Here is a 26,847-nt window from a genome sequence, read left to right as displayed (position 1 = left end):
AATTAATTGTATTAATAAGGTACTCAATACCAAGTAGAAAAAATAAAAATAACTTATAAAAAACTATCACATTATTTAAAATCAAGATATAAAAGGCTCCCCAGCCAAAACTACAGAAAGAAAATCAAAAGTAAAAAAATGAATCAATAGGGGCATCATAACCAACAACAAGCAAAAAATTTTTTTTTTTTTTTTTTTTTTTTTTTTTTTTAAGGAAGGTAACCATAAATTTGACTATAAAGAAAATTAAACCATTAAAAAAGGGTAAAACGAAGATAATAAAAGCTCAAAACAACGAAACTAAATGGGATGAATACCATTATGAATGAATTATAATTAAATTAATTATAAAATTCAAATTATGTTGGCAAAAAATGTAGGTCTGCTGTTCTTACTTGTTGACCTTGTAATTTGGCCATGATATGAACCATACCTAAGAATTTAATCAAACCGACAAGCTTCAAGAGTAAACCGCAAAACTTAGTACAAGACATCTGTGGTGCGGTAGCTAATAAAAATCTTTCAATTGTATGTATTTTAAAACCTACTTAAAGTCCCGTATTTCGCATTGTACACCTTATGAAATCTGTCACTTAAATTACAATTGATTCGAGGTGATTGGAAGATTTCGGTGGCACATATTTACCGAATTTTGCCTTCATAAATAATATCATCTGGCAGCTACGAATACACAACAAATCCACATTGTCTTATCATTCCATTCATGGCTTGTAGACAAGCAGATTGTATATACATATATTAGTATTTAAGCTGACTACACTTGAAGTTACTCAGAAAAAGTTCTGTATTCACAAAAATGTTAATTTTTTTAGTTATTGCAATTATTCTGTCACACACCTACTGTTTCGATAACGAAAAGAACAATGCGTTTATTTTGGAGTCAAAAAGGTAAGAAGCCCCATCATGTTTCCACAAATACATTAATTATATATTTCCAGCCTACCTTCCGATCTGAACTTTATGCCTTCGTTATCGAATGGCTATATGGGCTTTACTGTCTTTGGAGATGCAATTTTTGTAAATGGCGTTTACAATGGATATAAAGGCAATAGCAGAAGAGCGCGGTTGCCAAACTGGCTAAATATAAGTGCTAGTATCTTCAACGTAAGCAATGACACAATGGACCCAATACATACCAATATTAGCTACGTGATGAATTTGTCTGGTGGTTATTTCGAGTGGTCGAAGCAACAGAAGGAGGGAGGCATTACCATACGCCAAAGAATATATGCTCATCGCTTCTATAATAGGGCTTTAATTTATGAACTTTCAGTCGAACGTGAGACTGATCAAGGTAATGATCAGAACTTAAACAATGTGGAGTGATCCACCATGGTGTAGAGGTAAATTAGTGCATTTATACTAATGAAGTTTAACCCACGGGGTTTAATAGATCCAGGCGGTTTAATAGATCCTGTGTGTTTTTATATACACTTAGTAGGATATAAGTATTGCTCAACTGATGTTTGTGTGTTTGCCAAGAATGTTGTGTCAAAAAAACCTAATATTCACATTCTTGACCTTCCAACTGTCTGTTGCACTTATTCAATCATCCAAACCAACTGACAAACATTTCACAAATATATGTCGTTTGTTTGCAGATGGGTTATGTACGAGGTACTTCGTTTAACGTTCAAAGATATCGCGTAATTTCCAACATAGTGGGTTGACTTTTGGAGAAAATGCAAAGTCTAGTACAATATTGTCAAATGTTATCAAAATAATGAGAGGGTGGAGAATTCACTTCACATAGAAATTACGAGAGGCAAAACATTTTTGTATTTCTTTTCACAGAAGCATTGACGATTAATCTTCAATGCAATTCTGGGTCTGAAACGGAAGCATTTGATTTGGAAACCATTGGTGAGAGCCCCTATAAAATTTTAAAAGCCACTACAAAGGAAGTTGAACACCAACTATTCCAGCCCAATCGCACGCATATCTACGTGGCATTTAGTGAAGATTTAGAAAAAGATCAAAAACTCCTCAAACTGAAAACAGGACATAGATTTCTTCATTACCGATTCGTTATAACCGTCGACTCTGATAAATATGTAGCTCTGGAAGAACTTAAAAGTGGTAAATATATATGATGTGCTCGCAGCAAAAGAAATGATAAAATCAATTTTACATTTAGTCCTAGCGAGAGGTCAGGATGAAGTGTTTGAAAAACATTGTGCCAGCTGGCATGTATTTTGGAACAACTTTGGAATAAATGTCAAAGGTAATCTCGAATTGGTGAGTTGTGAATATAAAACAAATGAACCTTTTTAAAAAATTATCATATTATAGGCCCAAATCATTAATGCCGGCATATTTTACATGGCTAGCTCTTTGCCTTCGGTTGCCACTAATAAGCCAAACAAGCCATACTTTGGTTTAAGTCCAACTGGTTTAGCCCGTGGTCAACTAGATGCTGACTATGAAGGTCACAATTTTTGGGATACAGAAATTTGGATGTTGCCAGTTGTTACTCAAATGCACAACGGCTGGTCTAAAGAACTCTTCAACTATCGACTTAGTCATATACAGGGAGCTATTTACAATGCAAATCGTACCGGCTTCTTGGGAGCAAGGTGAAAAGAGTCACAAATAAATATGAATAGGAATTTATTATATACTACATACTACATTATGATTGTGCCCTTTCATTTTTGTTTTTGTAAAAACGGCTTATGTGATTCCGCAATGCTTTTAGATTTCCATGGGAGAGTGCGTTTACTGGGACTGAAGTCACCAACCCATGTTGTCCCGAAGTGGCCGAACAGGAGATTCATATTTCTGCCGATATTGCAATTGCACTGCAAGGATATTATACAAATACACTAGACCGTAATTGGCTGTGTGACACAGCTTGGCCATTACTAAGTGAAATTGCCGTTTTTCTCTCCAACCGAACCGACTTCAACACAGAGACAAAGAAATACCACATAAGAGGTAAGGATTTTCGCAATTAACTTATTTTAACACTCATACCAACTTCCGATCTCAGATGTTATGGGCCCCGATGAGGATCACGAACATGTCACCGACAACGTGTACACAAATGTGGCTTTCCAGAAGGCATTTAAATTTGCAAGGTACCATAATTAAATATTTTCCAAAGATTATTGAACACATATACTTAAAAAACTATTGCAGTTACACTCAGTCGCAATGTTCACCAAACTCGAATCATTCTTCTATGGATTGGCTGCAACACGCTGATAACATGTTCATTTTATACGACTCTGTGAATGATTTCCACCCCCAACATTTGGGCTATCAACCGGGAGAAGAAATTAAACAAGCCGACGCTATTTTACTTGGATATCCTTTGCAGCTCAAGATGAATTAGTAAGAGTTCCCATTGAATACGTTTTTTTTTTTATTTGAAACAATCATTTTTGTCAAATTAGTTCCACGCGCTATAATGACTTGGAAATATACGAGAATGTTACTCGACAGTCCGGTCCTGCCATGACCTGGTCAATGTTTGCTATAAACTTTTTGGAACTGGGTCTTACAAGCAAAGCTGATAAATATTTTCTGAAAGGATATCAAAGTTACGTTCGGCCGGAATTCAAGGTACCTAAGGCCTCTTGTTTGTTTTCTACTTGTGAGCCATTTGAATATGTAATTTAAATGGGCTCTTTTCAATTACAAGTAAAATATATTCCTTTCGATACATTATTAAAAGAGTAGATGATAAACTTTCCTCTTGGCACCGTCTAGTATTAGAAAAGTTTTACAAAAACTTGTTTATTAACCCATAGTAAGAATAACCTGATGTATTGATGTATGTTTTCAAAGGTATGGAGCGAAACAGAAATTGGCTTCCCAGGATCGGCCAATTTCCTAACTGGCATAGGAGGATTTTTGCAGTCAATTTTATTCGGCTATGCGGGCATAAAATTTGATATGTCCGAACACATTTCACAAATGTCCATTCAGAATGCCTCAGTTTTACCAGGAACAAACGAGTTAAACATATCAGGTACTTCGAGCATAAAATATTAAAAAAAAATATGTCCCATTGTATTATATTTTCAAGGTTTGAAGTTTGCAGATGCTTTGTTTGAATTGCAAATAAAGAAAACGGAAAAAAATCTCTTCAAATGTAGTCAAATTGGAAGTCGCGTATTGTTTTTCCAGGGGAATCATTCGAAACCCACCCAAATATTTACCGGTTTTAAAGGTAAGTAAAAAAAATCATGTGTATCATACTTCATTTTACAGTACTCAAATTTATTTTAAAAATTATGTTTATCCATATTTTAGTTTTCTTCGAAACGGAAGTTCTGACCATACGGACAATCTGATCTCATTTTCTTTCTACCTTAGGATGGATAATGATGTTTGAAAAATACGATTACTACCAGCATGTATAAGTTTTGTGTGAGACACATATAATAATATGAATAAGGGATAAATTGCTAAAATATAAATGAAAGACTATTGCATTAATTGTTATGTGGTGAAAAAGCAACAATTTGAGAAGTTGCTAATTTCAACTTTGGTTATGCTTATCCTTGTTGGTTACAATTGTATGTAAATGTGTAATTTAATAAACTATTGTTTAGGCGACTATTGCAGTTTGTGGAAATTTTGCTTATTATAGTAGTCTAACATTATACGTTTGCATATATTTATATCATTCCTTAAGGAGCATAACGTATGGGTTGCATAAACACTTACATTCTACTTAAATTTAGATATTGTTCCTCCCGAAATATTTGTAGATACTTGTTTACCTCCACTTAGTACCACATACGGGGTCTTAGTTTCCTTTTGTTTCTGTTGTAACATGGTAAGTGTTCCCAAAGGAGTGTCAGTGGAGCTCATCGTTTTCATTAGCTGCAAATAATATATAAAAAATGTTGAGAAATAAAATACACTATTAAATGCTCTTCACATACCCCTTCTTGTTCCATCTTTTTTAGACGCTTCTCAATTTTATTCTTGCCCGGGCCCTTGCCATGGAATTTGTGAGACAAATAACGGAAAGCCTCTTTCAAATTCAATATGCGACCATTGTCGTCAATGTATTCCAGTTTCACATTTGGTTTGAAATTATCTTTGTCCTTGAACTCCATAATGGGGCCACCATGAAAACGATCGCGCCTACCAAATTTATCATCCTCCCTGGAAATGAAATCAACAAATTAAAGTTGTAAATATAGAAAATTAAAGAATTATATGTAGTTTATACCCCATATTTTTATCTTCTATTGAATAATTCTTTGCTTGCAAATGAGCCATTTTTGAGTTACTGGGTCGATTATGTTCCTCCTTCTCCAAATAGCCTTTGGAAAGCGCTAAACGAAGAGCATTAGCTACTCCGGCACCAACATCGGGTTCTTCGTCTAAAATGGCTACTTCCTCAACCTCATTGACAATGGCATCCAAATTGGCAGGTTTGTTGACTTCATCCGGATTAACAGAGTTCCAAGTACCATGGCCACTTTCCACTAGCACATCTTCGGGTTCTTCGTGTACACGATCATCATTGGTTTCATTGACTTCGAAGTCCATCATGCCGTTTGAGTCTTCGTCCCGATTACCAGCCATGCCATAAGTAGGTATGTCTCCCAATGTTCGACAAAATTCAGCGGTTGCATTCAAAACAATATTGTTTTCACGACCCCCATCAATGTCCATAGCATTATCATCGCCTTGCTCGGCTTTAACTTCCGTTTTTATCTCAATAGGTAATGGTTTTTTTATAATGCTTTCTTTCTGCTTGAGCTTACGTGCTTTGGAGAGAATTCGTTCCATGTCATCGTCCTCTTCCTCGATTTTCACGTCAGGTTCGGTAGACACAGAAGAAGGATCGCCGTCACTGGGACTGCGATGTCGACCCAATCGACTTCCCAAATGTTGAGTTGGATTTTCATCAGCAAGTGGTACCAAATCATCAGCTTTAAGTTTTTGTCTGAGCTTCTTTTTCTTTTTCGGTTTCTTAAAGCTATATAAAAGAAAGAAAATAGATTTGATTTTAATGAGTTTACGTTAAACACTTTGTTAACGCAAGATACTTACGTGGCCATTTCGGCTTCCGTCAATGTATCGGAGGCTAATTTTATCTCGACGTCAGCTAGGGTTTCCAGCCTTTTACCAGCCAATTTTGTTTTTATCTCCAAAATTTTACGCTGGTGTTCGCGTTCCTCTTCCAGATTTTCTCCAATAACAAACGTTTTCGTTTTCTTCTTATTTCCGTCTAAATCTTCATCGTATTTTTCCAAAATGCCCCTTTCTATAGGATTTCCTAGTTCATCATACTGTTCCTCGTAAACATTGTAACCATACGACAAAGGATTCAGTTTTTTAGCCGACACATTTTTGCGATATCGTTCATCATCGATCATATTGACGTTAACCAAAGTGTCGTCAGCTTTTTCATCCAGTACATCGGCATCTTTAAGTGTCAGGATTATAGATTTTCCTTCGGTGAAATCATTTACATCATGATCAACTTTAAGGCCTTTAAGATGTTTCTCATCATATGCACGTTGACGAGTTTCCTCCTGTTCTTTTTGTACAAGATCATCAACCCCAAATTCTTGATCCATTTCCTCCAAGAGCTTGGCCTGTTGGAAATAAAAAGTTCAAACATATATATTATTTCAAAGATGGTCAGCGCTTACCCTTCTTTCGGCTTCCTTCTTTTCATCCACGGCTCGCTTGTTACGTTCCACCCACTTACTTATGTCGTCAACCTCATCGTCCGATTCACCAAGAGTTTTAATACGGGCAAGACGTTCTTCCAAAGCCCGTTTCTCTTTCCTTTGCTTCAGTTTCTCCCTAATCTTTTCCGTTTCGCTCTTCTCTTTTAGGTTTTCAGCTGGTTTGTGCAAAAACTCTCCCCATTCGTCTTTGTATGAGGACAGATCTTTTTGCCCAGGTATTTTTAATTCGGCTGCTGCAGCGGCTGAAGTGGTCGGCTTAACAGATGGCCCGGAATCCAATTCCAATGGTTTCAAACCCAACTTAGCTCTTAACTTGTTGGTTTCTTCAATCGACAGACAATCACCAGCGCCATTTTCAGGTATTGGCGAAAGGTCTCGTTCTTGAGACCTTACAATTTCTACTGATTTAGAACGCTCGCTCTCAACTGACAAAGCCCTTTCAATATCTCTGTCTTCATTATCTTCCACACGACGAGAACGTCTGTCCCTATCGGGCCGTTCTCTATCTCGTTCTCTTTCTCTGCGCCTTTCGTAGTCCCTTCGTCTTTCCCTGTCCATACCATCATCAACATCCCTTTCCCGTCTCCTTAATTGCTCCCTTTCGTAACGATCACGATCTCTTTCCCGACCCAAATCTTTTTCATACGCTCTCTCCCGATCGCGTTGTCGTTCTCGCTCTCGGTCACGTTCTCTATCGCGTTCACGATCGCGATCACGATCCCGCTCACGATCCTTTTCTCGTTCCCTTTCATATTCACGTCTCCGACGATCTTCTTCAAATTCATACTGTTTGGATAGCTGGGGTGGTGGGGGAGCACTGCGATCACGTTCTCTGCTTCTGCTTTTGGTGCCGTCATTTGCCACGGGAACTTCAATACAATCTGAACCTGAAACAATGAAAATAAGTTAGGTCTAATCTTATACTGCAACACGTTTGTTTCGACTCAATTTAAACCCGTCAACAAGTATCAAAAAGTTGAGTTACTTTCAACCCAGATTACCTCTTGGTCAACAAGCCTGTAAGAGAGAATGAAAGAAAATTCGATGATTTCAGCCCAAAAAAATGTGTGAGGGAAGAAGGAATAAACATATCCTCAAAATGAACACATTTAAAAAATCGCTTATCTTCTGTGCTTGCTAGTATTTATTCCTTCTTTATGCCACCACACACATCCCCAAAAGCATTCACATCCCAGACCCAAGTTGGCTATTGCAGCCCTAGCAAATCACTTACTGTCTGAATCGGTCTCTGTGACCGTAATCACATGTTTTTCCTTGTGCTTCTTATGTTTCTTGTGTTTTTTATCCTTTTTGTGTTTTTTTCCGCTTGAAGATGAGCCCATTTTGTAGATTTTCTTCAACAAATTTCGGAATTATTTTGTTCTTAAACTTATATGTACAATGTAAACGTTTTGATATAAATTCTAAGTCGATGCTCATTTTCCGACGTCGTCGCATGGCTTGTTAGTACAACCCACGGCGTCCGATTGACGTCAAATATACACCATTTCCATGTGAAATTTTAGAAATCTCACTTTTAATTAAATTGCGAACCTAGAATTAATCTATAGTGTCGAGAATGGCAAAACATTATGCCATGATGTCGAGGAACATATATTCGTTTCCTTTAAAATTTACTGAAGACCATCGGATGTTACATGTATACAGTCACATTCTTTATTGCCATTTTACATATGACTCAATTCTCGCTATCACACACTTTTATTTTCACGTTTTATTTTCCCCTTTGCTTATATTGTGTTTTCTAGATAATTATAATACCTTATGAATTAATTTTTATAACAACGGAAATGTCAATGTAAAAAACATATCGTCTCATAGAGCCTAAATCATTTCTCTCTTGAGAGTAATAGAATTCTTTTTCTAGAAGTGGCGATTTTTATTCTTTTTTCGGGAAGTATTTTTTTTTTTGCGGCATCGGTACATTTGACCAGAAAGTGTGGGTACGTGACCGAGTCAGTCCCGAGAAAATCTCAAAAGTAATTTAGCGGTTAGAAAGCAATGGTTACACAACTTATATCCGTCTGTTGAAATCAATCTAGCTTCCGAACGAAATGAAGTAGGTTGATAAAATTTTACTCAAATGTGTATTATGTCTGCAGGACTTTTGGTATTGAAAATTGGTGATGTAGGTCCACGTTTTGGTATAGCCCCTATATAATGGTACCTCCCTTTTCGGTTCTTTGGTGATTTTAGCGACATTATTCACCGGAATTGTTTCAAATTTGATATTTGAAGTTCGTAACGGATGCTACAGCCTATGACAGAAAATTGTCTGTGCAGGTCCACGTCTTCGTATAGCCCCAATATAACGGTACCTCCCTATATTCGAATTCTGATGATTTTAGCTACATTATTCACCGAATTTTTTTATTCAAGTTTCACATCTGAATATTGTAATGGTTTATGACAAAAGTTCTATCTTCAGGCCCCAAAGTATAGCCGACAATTTAGAAAAGAGTTTGGTTATTAGAATGATATGGTTATATCTCTGGTTCCAGGAAAGATTTTTTTGGAAATATTATCTGCTACAATTATATATATTTACTATAACACCGAACCGGTCTAGTTTGCTCCATTGTGTGACAACTTTTTAGTTAGTGGAACCTTCCAATATTGTCTATATTGGATAGTTTATTGAGCAGACACGATTGAAATTAGTGTCCCCAATAACTTGTTTGCCCGCAAGTCAAACAGCAAATACCAATAACAATTATTAGTGTTTACTTTCTTACTACTTCATTTTTAATCCATATTCTTAAAAATATCCTTCAGGGCATTCAAACGAAGTAGCTCCTCCCTCAACTCGATGTAATCCAAGTACGATAGATTTCCGTTTTGCAGCTGAAAGTTTTTAACGTGTAAAACTCTCATCAGTTCTTTTTGCTTCCGGACAATTCCTTTATCATCGAGTGGTTCAATTGCGTCCCTTGTCCTTTTGCGAGATTTACTCTTCCTCGATTTTTTGCTGGAGGCCTGGAATTATGATTTAAGACATATTACATGTTTTTAAAAACAACGTTTTTAGCGTACTGCACAGGCACTGGATTTGATCAGCGTGAATGTGCCTGATAAAAGAAAAGAACATGCCCCATATTCGCATATCGTATTTGCTTTGTAATATACAGTAAACTATTTATTTACCTCCGAATCCATAACCAAAACAATTTAACAAGAGTTGTGTCGTTCGGGAAAGAAGCAGTTCAAAGTAACTGCTTTGCGAAAGGAACGATCGGAACTATATCCAACTCCTTCAATCATGTAGTTCATTAAGTTAAAATAGTACCTTTAGTTCATCTAGTTATTTTAGTTCATGTTGTTCATTCACCATAAAATGACGCTTGGTAGAAGGATTATTTTATCACAGCACAGCGTTACCAAAAATTCGACCACCCAACTAAAATACATGAATTTATATGAAGATTACCCTAATACTACGATGAATATATGTAATTGGAATATATAAATTATCAGTCTTTACAACATTAGTAGATAATAAATTTGGTGATATGTACCATGGATATGAGCTTTACTATAGGGCATGGCAGAAGAATACAGGTAGATGCATCAACGCTTGGGAGCATTGATATGTCAAAAAATTTAAATGTTTTTTTTCAAATATAAGTAGATTTTTATTTGTTTTCTTATACTACGTCAGTCGGAGGCTATTACAATTCACGTTTTTCAATAATTTTTACAAATTTAAATAATTTTTAATTCAACAATTTCAATTCCAAAATTGGTTTGACAGTTCATTGTCCCAGCAGCTGTGTCGATGCGTCTACCTATATTCTTCTACCATGCTATAGGGGGAGGTTGAATGTTTGTCTACGTTACGTCGAACTTTAGGTAACGCTGATAGACACATGATACAAATTGAACAAATGTGAAAGTAGTTCTGTTCCATATGACACCAATTGGAGTGACAGATTTTTCACAATATCGAGTACTTAGTATGATTAAGTTTCTTAATTCCAAAACGCAAAATTTCATAATCCCCATGAACTGTAAAATCATAATTTTATTTATTCTTGCATCCACATTCTTCTCGCGACATAAATTTTCATACAAATTGTAATGGCCATTTCAGTAGCGAGTCGGTAAAAAGGTTAGCGTGTCGCCGCCAATAGGTCAATATGTAACGCCGCCACCGAAATGATCTTTCCACTTCGGTGTTTGGACGCGGGTTCGCTCTATTATTTATTATTTGAAATTTAACAAAATGGACTGCAATAACGAAACGACGCGAATATTAAATTCTGAGACAATTGAACAGTTGCAGAAATCTCGTGATGAGGAGCTTGCCAAGGTTCGAAAGTTGCGCCTAGTCTTGAAAGAAGTGAAACAGTTGAACTGTCATAAAATGCTAATACCTGACAAGGATCAAATTGAGAAGACTTTGAAAGTCATTAAAATCGGCGATTATTTATATATGAACGAGAAAAGAAATGATTGTATTTTGGGTAAGTAACCTGCTACGTATCAAAAATTAAGACTAATTGGTATATTTTAGACTTAAATGAGTTATGCCAAGTCAATCTTAACTACACTGAAAGAAAAGCGGTGAGACAGCAGCTTTCGGAAAAACTTCTTGCTAATTTGGTTGTTATTAGGGATTTTGGCACAAAAATGCGCAGTGAACTGCCAGAATTATTTTGTGACACGAATTCTCCACACGAAGAAATACTACGACTGGAAATGCAGAGAAGATCCAACTTCGAGCAACTTGCCACATTGCGCAACAAAAAGTGCCACTTTCTGAAAGTTGCTGCTGATTTAAAAATGGGACCCTTTCTTCCAAATGAGTTGGATGTGGCCTATGCGAAGGCTCGGCAAAATCAAACTAAAGTCAATGTCTTACGTGGTTACTTTATTAATGAGTTATTATCGCGAACTGAACATAGTCTTAAGGCAATACGAGAAGTAGAAATGTACATTAATGAGGACCTTGAAAAAGAACTGTACGCAAGCACTTAAATAAAAATTAAGATATTAGAACAAACCAATTGTTTTTAAAGGCAATGTTAAATTTTTGATGTGTCTATTATTCGATCACAATCGAAACTGATAGGTTCAAGACTGTTGACAACTTGACCATTCTTCTTACTTTTTTTGTCTTTTTGCCTTTTTTCTGAAAAACTGCTTAGGCATTTTAAATTAAGATGACAATGCTTATTTGAAGTGAAAACGAAAATCAGCGAGACTACCACACATTCTAAACCCCTGTAAATCCCTTGTCTCAAATATGCCTGATGAGCTGATTAACCAAAGTCTCTCGACCTTCCTGTTCCCTGCATAGATAACCAAAAAAACAATTATGTTATCAAGAATTGCATTGAATATTTGGACTGCATATAGTGCAAAACAAGGTTTTACTAGTTAAACTGAAATGTTTTGCCCAAACACACACACACGTGTGTAACCATTGTTCAACAAGCTACAGTGAACACTGACAAGCTAACTTTTCTGTATACATCCTACCATATTGCTGGCGTCAGGTGGTAAGTAATGCTGGATGATATCGACACAAACTACGCTGTAGATTCTGCAAGTATTGTCCAACAACAGGGACATGACACTGACATTGATGATAAGGATGATTCCGTGAGTACTGGCACAGCAACGTCCCGAAGCAGTTCTGGCCTCAATAAATTACATCGGAAATGTAAAGCGACGAAAATTGTGAAGCCATCTTTTAAATATGTGTATGTATGTCTTCAATACAAACAGTAACAACACAATGCTGAAAACGTTGTCTACTTTTTCAGCTGTCATCTGCGGGAGGACCACGGTCAACCAATTTTTGGTGTTCAATTCAATCTCCATTTATGGCAACAGGCCATATTCGCATCTGTTGGGAAAGATCGTATTTCAATTTATGAGTGCACTGAGCCACCTGAGGATGGTAACGGCGGGATAAAATTGCTGCAATGTTATGCTGATCCAGATGTAAGATTATGGATTAAATATTTAAAATATATAAACCAAAAACATGTATGTGTCTTATTAGCCCGACGAAAACTTTTACACCTGTGCATGGTCCTACGATGTTGAGACATCTGAACCAATTTTGGCAGCTGCCGGTTATCGAGGAGTTATACGTCTTTTTAACATCTCAAGGAACATGAGCAATAAACATTTCATTGGCCATGGTCATGCTATAAATGAGTTGAAATTCCACCCAAAACTTCCTTACATTTTGTTATCTGGAAGCAAGGATCATTCTTTACGTTTATGGAATGTAAGTTCAGATGTGTGTGTAGCCATATTTGGTGGCGTTGAAGGCCATCGTGATGAAGTTCTATCATTAGATTTTGACTCAAAAGGAGATCGCATTATGTCCAGTGGCATGGACCACTCGTTAAAGTTGTGGTGTCTCAATAAACCAGCCATTCATGACGCTTTAGAGAGCAGTTGTCATTACAATGTGAACAAGAATGCCGCACCCTACCCAACAATAAAAGAACATTTCCCTGACTTTTCCACCAGAGATATTCATCGCAACTACGTTGATTGTGTTGTCTGGTTTGGAGACTTTGTGCTATCAAAGTCCTGTGAAAATTCAATCATTTGTTGGAAACCGGGAAAATTAGACCAAAAAGAAGTTAGACCGCAAGAAACTGCGACGAGTGTCATTCACCATTTCGACTACAAGGAGTGTGAAATTTGGTTTGTTCGATTTGCCTTTAATCTGTGGCACAAAATGTTAGCCCTGGGTAACCAGCAGGGCAAAACCTACGTTTGGGAATTGGATGCCTCTGACCCTAACGCAACAAAGTGCAGTACGTTAGTTCATCCAAAATGTAATGCTGCCATAAGGCAAACCACGTTTTCAAGAGATTCTTCAATTTTGGTTTGTGTTTGCGACGATGGAACAATCTGGCGTTGGGATAAGCTTTAAAAACTAAATTAAATGAATAAAATAAACTGCACCTTGCGTTTGGCCGTTAAAAAAACTACTAATTATTTATGGATTTTTGTTCTTAAGCGAACCTGTCCAAATTAAGCAAAGTGATCAAAATGGCCGATAAGAGTAAAGGGACCTTTTAAATAGTTTCTAAATTTTACATTTTTATACGACATTCTGTAAGTATGTTTCATAAATCACAAATAAACCTTTATTATTTTTCATTCATTTCAAAGCAAAGCCAAATAATCTTACGTGGACAGTAAATTAAAATCAATATACTCTTAAGTCAATGGCAATGACCGGGCCATCCCTTTTTTAATGCTACGCGTCATCTAATAATATTGTTTATTTAATCAATGTTCATGAATCTACCTATATTCTTCTACCATACTAGGACTATTTCAATAAAATTTTCTTAAGGTGTGAGTACATAAGCAGCTTGACATCATGACTAGATATATTAATGTCAAATTATAAAGAAAACAACTGCAGGCTACGAATGTGGCTCTAGAATCCCCTTATGAAATTTCACAAAATATGACATGCGAAGACTTAAATCTCATTTTGTTAAGACTTAAAGTACAACATTAAAGCTCTGTTCCAGAACCTGCAAGACTCCACAAGTTTTGCAATTTTTTTGATAGGTAAAATCTAAGTAGGTAAAATCGAAGTAAAAACTTTTACATTCTTGCAGTTTTGTAAGTTTTCAGCATAGTACAATGAAATAAAGGTAACCTCATTTCAAATTACAATTCCTGCTCTGCATTTTCTGCAATTTACTTTGTCAAATTTCGATGCATAAAAAACCATTCCCCTGTCTGATTTTATATGTATACAATGGATTTATGAATGTAGATTTTGACAATGAGATGTTGTCAAATGTATAAATTTGAAAAAAATGTAAACATAAGATTACATAACTGCTCTTCTTAATTCTACCATGGTTCTCAGTAAAAAATTTTAAAAAAATTGGACTAGGGATTTTAATGAGCATTTGAACGAAAATACATGAAGTACCTACCCTGATATAAGCACACAAACAAACTTATAATATCATTAATTTCTCACGTATCGAACGTAAAAAATATCACCGCAAACTTATGGTATATCCCAGAACTGCAAGAATTGAAAGTTTTTATTGCGATAACCTATTTTCGCTTTATGATATCAAAAAAACTGGAACAGGTCATTACTGTTGCTTGTGCATGAATGTTTCAAACATATTTTGTGCAGCTAAAAATGGGAACAGTGCTGTATCTTCAGACCAAATTCATAATTTAAGCTTTGATCTACTTTCCGTACCAATGCATATTTTCAAGTCAATCTTGAAAACATCACAGTGTGGACGTAGACTAAGGGTCAAACAACGAATAGAGAGCTAATCACGTATGAACTTAATATTAGAATTGGCACAGGAATCGATACTTGCGTTTAAAAAAAAGTATCTTTACTATCGATATGCCATCGATTGTTTCCCACCTCTAGTTAACACGATTATAAGCGATTAGTTACGAGCAATAAGATTTTTTTGTATTCGTGATAAACAACAGAAAAAAGAGAAAATTTAATAAAAGTAAGTAGTGGTAGAGTGTCAAAAAAATAAGTTTATTTTGTTCTTGTAAATTACTAACGCAAGTGTGTAATCGTTTTCAAGTCCATATTTCCTAAAAAAAAGAAACAATCAAAAATCTTCAAAGAAAGGAAGTGTTAAAAAGCAACGAACTACAACAAGAAAAATGCAAAGCGGATTATTAATAGTCCATTGATTGGTAGCAAAATCTAGACAATCCATACATACAAGATTTTTCAATACGATTTTACACATATTGATCAATAAGATTATTCAGAATTATGACCAGTCCCAAAATTCCCAAACATTATGATTGCGTTTGTCGTTGGATTGATTCTAACACTCTCCTTGCAATGGAAGAAATCTGCGATTTTGTAAAGCACACTGGACTTTGAAACATGGATGTTGTTTTCGTGTTGTCTCTCTGTGTGTGTATGTGCAACATAATGCTTTATATCCATCCTCCCCTTTCGTCAGTGGTAATGCGCATTAGTAGTTTGTGCCATAAGAGTGGTACACATTACTTCAGAGATGTTTCATGTAGCGTGTGGCAATGCCTTGGAATACAAAAATGGATAAGTAATAGGTTTAAGTCGTTTTTTCAATACATGCCCCAAATTCCCACATTTGCTTCGAAAATAACTTTCTAAGTAAACCGAATGTTTTCGAGGCTGTTGCACACGAGTTCATGATGACAGATTCATTGATCTCCGGAATGTTTGTGGAGGCTGTTGCACACGAGTTCATGATGACAGATTCATTGATCTCCGGAATGTTTGTGGACAAGTCCTAAAAAATCAGTTCCCAATTATTTCAATGAACTCCACAACGGTTCTACTTACTACGTTTGTGTCTTAACTCTAGTTTTGTAAAATCTCAGAATTTTCTGAAAAAATAATTCCTTATGTTGATTTTGACCCGAATGACCCGTATTATTATTATTATTATTATTATTTATTATTAGTAAAAACTGGGGGGGGGGGGCGGACTCGTGTATCCAGATATTTAACTCGAAAGTCCGGATCTAAGACCTATGTTAGACCCGGATCTACCAAAACTATCTAGATAATTTGGAAGCTTATAAAAATACCTATCCAACAAGTGACTCATATGAAACGGATTTTTTATAAAACAGAAAAATACATGCCAAATGATGGTTGACAATATAATCTTTCTTATATGTGCGAATCTTTTTCCCTGATTCAGAGATATTAGCCTAAAAACTAAATACATTCACCAAAGTTTTATGTAGACGGCATTCGTCCGGGGCTCAGCACTTTTTCCTCTAGGTACGCCAGAATCCCAAATCAAGCTAAAAAACGTTTTATTCTCTATGTTCCATTTCTCCACAGCACCCTTTTAATTTTTCTTTTTCTGCCGCTGGTATTGAACTCGCATTCATATGATGTATTGTTGATCATACTACATTAATGTTAGTAACGGTGACTAACATTAATGTTGTTTCAAGCCTTACATTCACAACAACAATTCATTGTGCTTTATGGTTTTTTGTTCATATCTCCAGTTCCCAAACTTCGGGTGCGATAAAAATACCGATTCTAAAAAAACGTGTATTTTGCTTTTTTAAGTTAGGTTTAATTAAAAAAGGATTAAACAATTTCTCATAATTTATATAGGTATTTGTCATATCATATTAAAATAATCTATTCTAGACATAGATTTTAATCATATTTACTTTTTCAGATTTTACTTTTTTTGTAAGATTCACTCAGTAATTTTGTTTGGAAGAGAAAGAAGGAATTTCTCAATTGAAGTGAATAGAGGAAAAGTAATAAATTACAATTCACTCTCGTATCGACCTGCAGAATATACCTAAATTATGCGATACCAATATTGGTAGCTCAATGAATTTTGAACTACTAAAAGTTAATTCTTTCACGGAGGCAAAATATTTCAGGGAGCTGCAAAAATTGGCCTTTGTTGATTTATTTGTGGAGACAAAATACCACTGCTTATAGATGGGAAAGAGAGGGCCATGGTATCGAAAATAACCACCAAACTCCATCAGTTCTTTCAGTTTGGTTCCGACACCATCTATGTCTGTTCAAATGTTTTCAATTTCTTTTTTAAATATTCATTTTACAATTTTTCTGTTTATAAAACAAGCTATTGCTGAGGACAATTAAGTCCACAACCCTTAAAAATATCCAACTCAAAACCTCCAACAACCTTAATTGTTATTATACAATACACGCATGTGGGTGCTGATGACTATATTAACAACCGCAATGCATGTTGTATACTTATGTACTACACCGTGTGCCTGTAAGCTAAAGGATATTAGTTGAAAGGAGTTGAACAGAATATTTGATTTTTAAATAAAACGCACAGAAAACAAGTCGTCGACCACTCAAGTCGTATCTAAAATTAATGTTAACATTTCGTCTGCATTGCAATCACATGTCTGGAGTTGTTGTTTGGACATTTTGTATTCCTTATTCTCGTTTTGCACTGAACAAGTAATTTACACTTACGATCTTGTGTGGAAGAATGGGTGAATATATGATGCATGCGTGTTGTTTATTTATTATTTAAATTTGTTCATTTCGTTTTCATTTATGTGTCGATTGCAAGTTGTGGGCGGCGCCCAAGCCATACCATGGTGTTCTTTTTTCTTTTCGTTATTGGGGGGGTTTCAACTGGAAACGATTTGGTGAAGTTATTTGCTTTTGGATATAGTTACCATTTGCTGCTGGTTTTTCATACGATGTCACGTACAATCGACAATTTTATACACATGCAAATTAAGTGAACTGAACATGTTGAAGTATAAAATGTTCTATTCGATTATGACTGCCATGTGATGTCCTGGGCATAGTAGGACCTTGGTGTAAAGTTGCACTAAAAATGCATTTAACATAATTCTTAACTGAAGAACAAATGTCATTTTATTCAGAATTTTTATTTGTTTTACACACTTAAAATGTTTTCAGTTTTACACCCACCACCATATTGTATATTCTTAATTGAGATATAATATGGCAAAAACCTCTGACAAAACTGGACAACAAAAACGTAGTAGAAGCAAAAAGTCGTAAAATCTGGTTCTAGAACAGAATAAAAATTATATAGCCGAGCACGAGATTTCCGATTTTTTTTTAAATTATTGCAATAACTTGTGCATTTACATTAGGTGGGGATATCGCGTGCGATTTGGTGAGAGTCTTGTCTTAGTGTATTTTTAACTGACCGAATGAAATATGCATCTTTCTGTTCAAAAAAAAAGTCATGACCTCACTAAGCAATTCGCGAAATTGTTCCCATTGCCCTCACCATTTCAAAAAGAATATGGTATTTTTAAAATGTCCTAAGTCGAACCAGGATTAACATTAACTGTTTTGGTTTATTCGATTGTAACAATTTTAAACCAACCAATGCAAGCGTCGAAAATATAAGGATCATAAATATTTTACTACTAACTCGTGACGCTATGATTATGCTTTGATTTGAACCCGTCGAATTATTAACGAATCAAGTTAAATTTTATCCAGAACTCTCATATGAAAATGCTAACATTGTGTTTTTTATCTCTATGTGATCGACATACCTACCTACTTCTATCGCTGTACATAACCTGACCAACACAAAGTTCTTACTCTCCTGTTGCATTTTCAATTATTTTCCGTATTGTTTTTTTTTTTTTTTTTCTGTTTGCGGCGACAGTCGTCAGTGGCATACAAACCGACACACATACACATATACACAATCAGCTAGTATCTTCTAGTTGGCTATAGCTATACCTACATCTAGTTTGTTGTTTGAATGGCTAGCTAGCAAGCACTATTCAATCAGTCAATCAATCTCGAAAACCAAGCATTCAATGACGACGCCGTCAGCGACTCCTTCGTGGGTTCACTTGGCTGGGTATGGTTCGCACATTTTCGAACTCAGTTGGTACTTACATCGTCAATTGTTTACAACGTGTCCCGTCGAAAGCGGATGGCGTGGCGGGTTGTTGTTTCTATGTTGTGATAATTTATACGAACATCTAGTATTTTACCTTCTTTTTTACTTATTTATCTTTCAATTCGCGTTACATTCATTGCAACCGAGAACGTAGCCAGCTACCAAGTGTTTCGCGCGAATCGAATTAATATTACGCAGAGAAAAGAGAGCGAACTATGGCAACATAGTCTAGTAGCACTATTCGTATCTAGCGACCATCCCAACTGGCATAACAAACACCGTGTCGGCTTATCGGAAGATCAATAGAGTATTTTGTGATCGACCACCATTGATTTGGAAAATAAAATAATAATTATTGAATGTGCACAAAATTAAGACGTATTGTGATTTCAACAAGCAAAGATGTTTCAGTTCATTATATGATATCTTAACGGAGTAACTAATGCATATATTGATGTAATGTTATTGCCCATTGCGAAGTCGCGGTAGTTGGCAAGTCATACAGTGCTCAGTGCAAATGTTTAGCTAAGTGGATGCAATTGCAGTTGATCTTTGGATTACTTTACTGTGATAGAGGAGGTCTGCTGTTCTCCCTTTGCCATCGTTTACTCGCTTCAATTGAATTGATTATTTTTGGATTTGGATCAGTTTTATTTTCGCCAATATGTGTATGTTTTTTTTGCAACATGCTCAGTGTTTGAATGTTCTTGTTTGTTTTTATTTTATTCTTCACCTATAAGTTTCTTCATTGAAATAGGCTTCAAAAAAGGGAACAAACCGATCATTGCAAATAATATTTACTATTATAGATATACAACATAATATTAGTAAAAATCAGGATTAATATTTTTCTGTAATAGGGAGAATTTAGATTTTATATCCTGAAATGTGTTTGTGCATTTGTTTGTAATATACAAAAGGAAACGATAAAGAAACATAGTTTTTCGTTATGATGTTCACAGAATTACATTCTGAGTCGATATTTGCATGTCCATCTATTCATGTACTTATGTAAACAAAGTAAAGCTTGCGATGAATTTTTTGCAAATTTCATTTGTTTGGCTTCCATAAACAGGATGAGATAAAAAACTGCAACAAAGTCAAGCGCCATATTTTTTACATTTTTTTTTAATTTTATTGAATGATAACACAATATGTCGGAAATAGCATCAAATTTTAGAATAAGTTTGGATTTGTTCGAATTGGTCACCTTTGGCACAAATGATGTCCTTCAAACGGCCAATGAAACCGCCACACGCTGCCCGAGTGTGGCTCTGCGGTAGCGGCGAAGCGCTTGCTTGAGGTGATCGACACTTTGGTATTTTTTAGTGCCAACCTTGCTTTTCAAAATACTTCAGACACAATAGTCCAACGAATTGGTATCTGGAGATTTTGGTGGCCATAGTGCGCTGGAAATGAAGCGAGGAACCTCATTTTGTAACCATTCTTGGGTGGCGCGTGCTGAGTGCGAATGGTTCTGAGTCCTGAATGTCCAAGGTCTGTGGCCAAAATGTTTGCGTGTCCAAGGCTTTAATACACCCTCCATAATATTCGGTATTCATTTCGATGCCACGGTCGATTAATACGAGCGGACGGCAACCATCAACTGTTATGGCAGCCCACACCATCGCCATGGCCGGCGCTTGAGTTGTGGTGGCCAACCGTAGGTGTACATTTTCAGCTGACCCCTTTGGCAAGTAAACACGATACTTTTGTTTGTTTACAAACTGCTAGACAACGAATGTTTGCGGTGTAAGTTCTAGCACTTTTTGAAGTTTCAATGGCTTTACACCAAGCTCATTTTCAATATTTGCCGAATGGAATATTGCGATATGTTCAGCTCACGAGCCATTATTAGGTTATTTTTCAAACTATTTCTGCTGATGTTGCTGTTTTCTTCCGTCCACATCCTTGACGTCGGGCTACGCTACCAGTATCACGGTAACGAGTGATGGTACGAGACACAAACGATTTATTCACATTTAAATGCTTGAGTGCTCTAACGATATCCACTTGTGGTTTTCCATAAAGAAATCACACTATCACGCTTAAATTCCATTACGATTAACTTTTTTTATTGAAAATTTTCACCAAAATGTTTTTGTAATGAGCTGTCACTGGAATAATTTTAACAGCTGTTGGACGAGTGGCTTAGAAATGACAGTTTGTTGCATTTTTTTCATCTCACCCTGTACATCCCCAACCAATTTTACTTTTGGTAAGCGCCAAACAAGTAATAATTCTCAAATAAAATGGAATTCGCATATAAAACAGTAATTCTGTGCTTTCCTGAGGCCCTCCATATGAAGTCATGAAAAGTCTGTTCTTCATACCACAATATTGAATCACTGAATATGCAGATACAGTTATCATTTACAATAGGTATAACCTATAGTTTCTATAGTTAAAATACTTGGGAATTTTATTCACGTGGAAAACAAATACGGGATGACAATGGGTGTTTTTCGTACCATTATTGCGCAAATTTTGGCCATACGCCATTCAACATTATATTTTTCATTAATAATTCTCAGTTTTCATGAACATTTCATTAATATTTTTTTTGTTTGAATTTTTATGTGTCATAATTTATTTTTTCATTTTAGTTCTGTAAGTGTTTTAAATGGAACAAAAATCTTTGTTCGCTCAGCAAATTTTATTTGGGGAATTAAGAAGAAATTATAAGACATAATAAATGGTCACACAACGTATAGAGAGCGAATCAAGTGCCATGTGAACTTAGCATATATGCAATTATTTTATCAATTTCCTAAATTCTGTGCATTAATATAGATAAAATATTCTCATATTAATTTTAATTTTGGAAGTGAGATTTTTCTGCAGGAAAATAAAAGATTGAGAGGATCATAAATAATCACTTCTGAATTTTTCCCAAATTAAACAACGTATAGAGAGCGAATAAAGTGCCATGTGAACTTAGCATATATGAAATTATTTTATCAATTTCCTAAATTGTGTGCATTAATAATAGATAAAATATTCTCATATTAATTTTAATTTTGGAAGTGAGATTTTTCTGCAGGAAAATAAAAGATTGAGAGGATCATAAATAATCACTTCTGAATTTTTTCCCAAATCGTGAGTAGTTGTAATACTAGCAACATGAACACAGTAGCCACTTTCTGTTTAAGCGAGTTGCGAGCGAGTGTGTAAATATGAATACACAACCGCACTTACGTTCGTTTTGTTCTGTGTGAAGCATGAGCGGAAGTGCTTCAAATTGTAAGATTTGTTGTATTTATTTATATGCATATAGTCGTTTTTTATTTATCACGCAATCATCGCCTCTTCAACCACCACTGAACAACCGACAACAAGGGGTTTTATGATTGATTAATTTAATAATGTACGCATGCTCACCAGCATTTTAAATTGAGAATTGAATCTAGACAAAAGTGTTTTTATGCGCCTGAATTTTATATTATCCGAGAAAATTTCATAACATAATTTCGGCATATATGTTTTTATATATTTCTGTACAAAGAAAATATATTCGATTATGATAATGCCTTTCTCATAGCGAAATGTAAATTAAATGAAAATTATAAAAAAGACAAGTAACAAAGACAAATCTAGTATATGTTTAGAAATATAAAAGGTATTAGAAAAAAAAGAAAAAAAAAAATAAAAATAAAATCTAAAGTGTAGCTGTCATTATACCCTCAGACATATGGCTACAGAGTGTATATATCATTTGATACGGCTAAAACGTGCCCCATCAAGTGACCCTAGGTCTCTTTGCACCAAATCCATTTCAGGACATTCAAAGTCGATCCAGCGACGTCCGTCTGTCTGTCTGCTGGCTGGTGTGCACGATAACTCTCGAAGGGAGTATCAAATATTAGATCAAGGTACCCACACAAAAGGTCAAAATTTTCAAAAAAAAAAAAAATATTTTACGGTTCAACTTTGCAAATCGTAATATTTACATCAGTGCTAGGTCAGGTGGGAAAATGCCCTGCCCCAAAGGGTCAACAATTTTGAATAAAATGTGAGGTAAGAGTCCGATCGTCTTCGAATTACACACATACAATATTTTTATTAACCCATGGTCTGGTATAAAGGTGGAATATATTGGTCCACTCCTTTTAACATTTACTAAAAATAATCACATATCTCATATAAAGTGAAGAAAGTAACCAATATAGTCCAAACATGGCACGTCGCAATATTTATATCATATTTATTTAGGTCCGATACGAAATGAGCAATATTGACTCATGCCTTCGTAAATTTAAATTATCTAACATTGGCTGAGGGTATCCATCTGTGGACAAAACCGACTGATATGTTTAACTTGTTCATTTAATATCTATTTTTTATTTTATTTTTTAATATTATGTAGCTTATATTATGTAGCTTATATTATGTAGCTTTTTAAGTTTAGAGGAATTTATTATTAAATGGTAAAATTATTATGAATATCTTCACATATTATTTTATAAACCACCACCATAGTATGAACTTTCAGTAGGTCGTCATAAAGATAGATTCAACACCTAGAAACGAATTTAGGTAGTAGGGTAACACGAAGTTTGCCTGTAGGCCTTAAATAAACTCAATATGGATCCATATTCTATTATATAGGAGAATAAATTGTCTATATGGGTCCTCGCGTTCATGTAGTCCTTATTAAAAGGCTCCCCCGTACCTCTGTAAATGACTCAATGTGTAAAACTCTTTTGATCTTGCCATAATGTGAATTTTTATGTTTTGAAACGTGTATTTAAAAATGAAATTTATTAATCCTAGTGAGGTATCAGGGAATTATTAATTGGCTAGAGGTCTATTATTTAATGCCATAAACATGTCTCTCCTTCTTTTCAGATTATTCAACTTCAGCAAACTATAAAGATTTTCGGATAAACAGCACATTATCCAGGATGGATACCGACGATGTTGAATCTACTTCCAGCAGTGCAATGTCCAAAATTGGAGCATTATTCACGTTTACTTCGCCGGCAGTGAAAAAATTGTTAGGTTGGAAACAAGGAGACGAAGAAGAAAAATGGGCCGAAAAGGCTGTAGACAGTTTGGTTAAAAAACTAAAAAAGCGTCCGGGAGCCATAGAGGAATTAGAAAGAGCTCTATCTTGTCCAGGGCAGCCATCTAAGTGCGTGACTATACCAAGATCTTTGGACGGACGTCTGCAGGTACGTTCTGAGGAAATGTTAAAAAGTATTTATTAATATAATCGAGTTTTTGTTATCAGGTATCGCATCGTAAGGGCTTGCCGCATGTTATATATTGTCGGGTTTGGCGCTGGCCGGATTTGCAATCACATCACGAACTAAAGCCGTTGGAAATTTGTCAATATCCATTCTCTGCAAAACAAAAAGAAGTGTGTATAAACCCTTATCATTATAAGCGGGTGGAGAGCCCAGTATTGCCACCTGTGTTAGTTCCACGGCACTCTGAATTTGCTCCGGGACATTCAATGCTGCAATTCAATCAGATGGGAGAGTCGACCATGCCTCACAATGTTAGCTACTCAACGGCGGGCTTCAATAATCATCTAAGTCCCAACAGTCCGCCTATGACCTCCGTGGGCAGCCCTAGTTCTGTAAGTTCCAATCCCAACTCGCCCTACGGTAGCATGGCCGAGACACCGCCGCCAGCCTATAGCCCGTCGGAGGATGGCAATTCCAACAATCCAAACGATGGCACGCAAATGCTTGATGCTCCCATGAATGACGTTGCTCAAGTTAGCTACCAAGAGCCAGCGTTTTGGGCTTCGATCGCTTATTACGAATTGAACTGTCGCGTTGGGGAAGTATTTCACTGCAACAATAATTCGGTGATTGTTGACGGCTTTACAAATCCTTCAAATAATTCGGATCGTTGTTGTTTGGGTCAATTGAGCAATGTTAATCGTAACAGTACAATTGAGAATACACGACGTCATATAGGTGGGTATCATGCCTGGGAGCAAAAATAAAAGTATTAAACTTACACAAGTTTCTTTACAATTGCAGGAAAAGGTGTTCACCTCTACTATGTTACGGGGGAAGTTTATGCTGAGTGTCTTTCGGATTCGGCAATCTTCGTGCAATCACGTAATTGCAATTATCACCATGGCTTCCATCCTAGCACCGTTTGTAAAATACCACCTGGTTGTTCATTGAAAATTTTCAACAATCAAGAATTTGCTCAACTTTTATCTCAATCGGTCAACAACGGCTTTGAGGCTGTCTATGAGCTAACGAAAATGTGTACTATACGAATGAGTTTTGTTAAAGGTTGGGGTGCTGAATATCATAGACAAGACGTAACATCCACACCATGCTGGATCGAAATACATTTACATGGACCGCTGCAGTGGCTGGATAAGGTCCTAACACAAATGGGTTCACCTCACAATGCTATAAGTTCGGTGTCATAAAATGCCGTTAGCTACAGATTTCGTTTCACTAAATATAAGTTAATAGAGTTAGAGTAAGTTTTAAGAAAAAACAAACGAATGAAGAAATAAGTTCAAATTGAGACACACCAACCACTTACAGTTAAGAAAAGTAACAGAAAAGACCATCAACCTTACTAATTTGAGAAATTCTACTTTCCAATTGTATCATCTGTAGACAGACGGACGGCCGATTGTAAATTTTGAACAGAGTTGTGAGACCAGCCTTATTTGTGATTTTCTAAACACTGTTTACACGGATTTATCTCCGACGTAGGATACGTGTCAAAAGTACTGCTAGTATTTCACACTCAGTAGTATATGCTTTTAATCTGGACAATATACCGACTTCATGACTTGTACCGACTATGTTTGCAAAACATGTTCAGCCTATGATTTATATACTTATACACGTATCTTTTATTTTACGACTCTCATGTGCCTTTTATAGAATCTTAGTTATTTTTATTATTTCCTTTCTATTGCAATGGAGTGTATGTACATTGACAAATTGTCGATTGCAAATACTTCATTGTTTCGAGTTTTTATTGTTTCTTGTAGTACGATTATTACATTTTTATTGTCAAGCTTGAAATTAGTGGCAGAAATGTTGGTTATTCTTGCTTGTTAATTTCGTTGTCGTACCCATATTACCATACAACTCAAATGATGATTGAGCGTGCAAACATTATAATGATCTTCCTTAGTTTTAAACTTTACATTTTAATTGGTCTGATTTTATGTTTTAAAACTTTACTACATTTATCAAAAATAAACAAAGAAAATTTTATTTTTTGTTTGGTTTATTTCAAACATTAAATGCAAGAATATGAATGTAAACTTTGTAAGGTCATATTTATAAGTAACCTTTTATTTCTTTTTTTTTTTTGGTTCTGACAATGGGTGTAGGTTACTAAAATATACATTTTAATAATGCCTCGAACTTGAGTTATGATACAATACTTAATGTGCCTAAATGTTTTTATTTTGCTATACACAATATTTTTGCAAAAAAAAAAAAAAAAAAAATGCAATGGACAGATATAATGATGTAAAATTAGTCCTACATATACCACATCAAAATGTAAATTCAGATTTTGCTATATGGCTCCAGTTTAATACCTAGAAAACTTGATATAAAACATTGCCTTAATCAAACTTGTACAAGATATACACCAATAGAACTTAACATTTTTTTAATGTTTGCTTTAAAAAACAATACAAGTGTCTTATGGATAATCTACCGATCAATATTTGCTTTTTATGCTTCTTTACAATATACAAATCTTAAAATAAAATGTTGAGCATT

The 26,847-nt window shown here is 35.4% G+C and overlaps 5 protein-coding genes and 1 non-coding gene across 9 annotated transcripts; 4 read left to right on the top strand and 2 right to left on the bottom strand.

Annotated features, from left to right (window-relative positions):
* The first annotated feature begins 294 nt into the window (after positions 1 to 294).
* Positions 295 to 4,419, top strand: LOC131805476 (protein-glucosylgalactosylhydroxylysine glucosidase-like). Its single transcript, XM_059128673.1, has 12 exons — positions 295 to 909; positions 960 to 1,315; positions 1,816 to 2,100; positions 2,159 to 2,259; positions 2,314 to 2,597; positions 2,720 to 2,958; positions 3,014 to 3,101; positions 3,163 to 3,357; positions 3,420 to 3,588; positions 3,814 to 3,997; positions 4,055 to 4,198; positions 4,282 to 4,419. Exons 1-12 carry the CDS (start codon positions 818 to 820, stop codon positions 4,320 to 4,322), a joined length of 2,178 nt encoding a protein of 725 aa, XP_058984656.1. The 5' UTR covers positions 295 to 817; the 3' UTR covers positions 4,323 to 4,419.
* LOC101888396 (U4/U6.U5 tri-snRNP-associated protein 1) lies at positions 4,228 to 8,116 on the bottom strand. The gene is made up of 6 exons (XM_005175045.4): positions 7,924 to 8,116; positions 6,648 to 7,576; positions 6,043 to 6,590; positions 5,213 to 5,968; positions 4,920 to 5,145; positions 4,228 to 4,857 (listed from the first exon to the last, which is right to left on the bottom strand). Exons 1-6 carry the CDS (start codon positions 8,030 to 8,032, stop codon positions 4,702 to 4,704), a joined length of 2,724 nt encoding a protein of 907 aa, XP_005175102.2. The 5' UTR covers positions 8,033 to 8,116; the 3' UTR covers positions 4,228 to 4,701.
* A 1,427-nt stretch (positions 8,117 to 9,543) lies between these two features.
* LOC105261485 (uncharacterized) lies at positions 9,544 to 9,988 on the bottom strand. Its single transcript, XR_009343692.1, has 3 exons — positions 9,855 to 9,988; positions 9,744 to 9,778; positions 9,544 to 9,686 (listed from the first exon to the last, which is right to left on the bottom strand). It is a non-coding gene; the product is annotated as an uncharacterized LOC105261485 (transcript).
* Positions 9,989 to 10,861: 873 nt separating this feature from the next.
* On the top strand, positions 10,862 to 11,712 carry LOC101888920 (augmin complex subunit dgt2). Its single transcript, XM_005175048.4, has 2 exons — positions 10,862 to 11,173; positions 11,224 to 11,712. Exons 1-2 carry the CDS (start codon positions 10,933 to 10,935, stop codon positions 11,685 to 11,687), a joined length of 705 nt encoding a protein of 234 aa, XP_005175105.1. The 5' UTR covers positions 10,862 to 10,932; the 3' UTR covers positions 11,688 to 11,712.
* A 126-nt stretch (positions 11,713 to 11,838) lies between these two features.
* Positions 11,839 to 13,666, top strand: LOC131805505 (polycomb protein esc-like). 2 transcript variants are annotated; one of them, XM_059128718.1, is made up of 3 exons: positions 11,839 to 12,415; positions 12,479 to 12,659; positions 12,721 to 13,666. In XM_059128718.1, exons 1-3 carry the CDS (start codon positions 12,219 to 12,221, stop codon positions 13,609 to 13,611), a joined length of 1,269 nt encoding a protein of 422 aa, XP_058984701.1. In that variant the 5' UTR covers positions 11,839 to 12,218; the 3' UTR covers positions 13,612 to 13,666. The 2 variants fall into 2 exon arrangements, with proteins under 2 accessions (XP_058984701.1, XP_058984702.1); XM_059128719.1 differs by having other exon boundaries at positions 12,278 to 12,419.
* A 1,439-nt stretch (positions 13,667 to 15,105) lies between these two features.
* Positions 15,106 to 26,366, top strand: LOC101888104 (protein mothers against dpp). 3 transcript variants are annotated; one of them, XM_005175044.4, is made up of 4 exons: positions 15,106 to 15,193; positions 23,966 to 24,291; positions 24,351 to 25,047; positions 25,114 to 26,366. In XM_005175044.4, the coding sequence occupies exons 2-4, from the start codon at positions 24,022 to 24,024 to the stop codon at positions 25,518 to 25,520; spliced, it is 1,374 nt and encodes a 457-aa protein (XP_005175101.1). In that variant the 5' UTR covers positions 15,106 to 15,193; positions 23,966 to 24,021; the 3' UTR covers positions 25,521 to 26,366. The 3 variants fall into 3 exon arrangements, with proteins under 3 accessions (XP_005175101.1, XP_005175100.1, XP_058984649.1); XM_005175043.4 differs by lacking the exon at positions 15,106 to 15,193 and adding an exon at positions 19,108 to 19,785; XM_059128666.1 differs by lacking the exon at positions 15,106 to 15,193 and adding an exon at positions 22,608 to 23,134.
* The last annotated feature ends 481 nt before the right edge of the window (positions 26,367 to 26,847 follow it).

Source organism: Musca domestica, unplaced genomic scaffold (genome assembly GCF_030504385.1).
Source record: "Musca domestica strain aabys unplaced genomic scaffold, Musca_domestica.polishedcontigs.V.1.1 57, whole genome shotgun sequence".
Lineage (NCBI taxonomy): Eukaryota > Metazoa > Arthropoda > Insecta > Diptera > Muscidae > Musca > Musca domestica.
The sequence above is the reverse complement of the archived record's forward strand: the minus strand, read 5'-3'. Positions and strand labels throughout refer to the sequence as shown.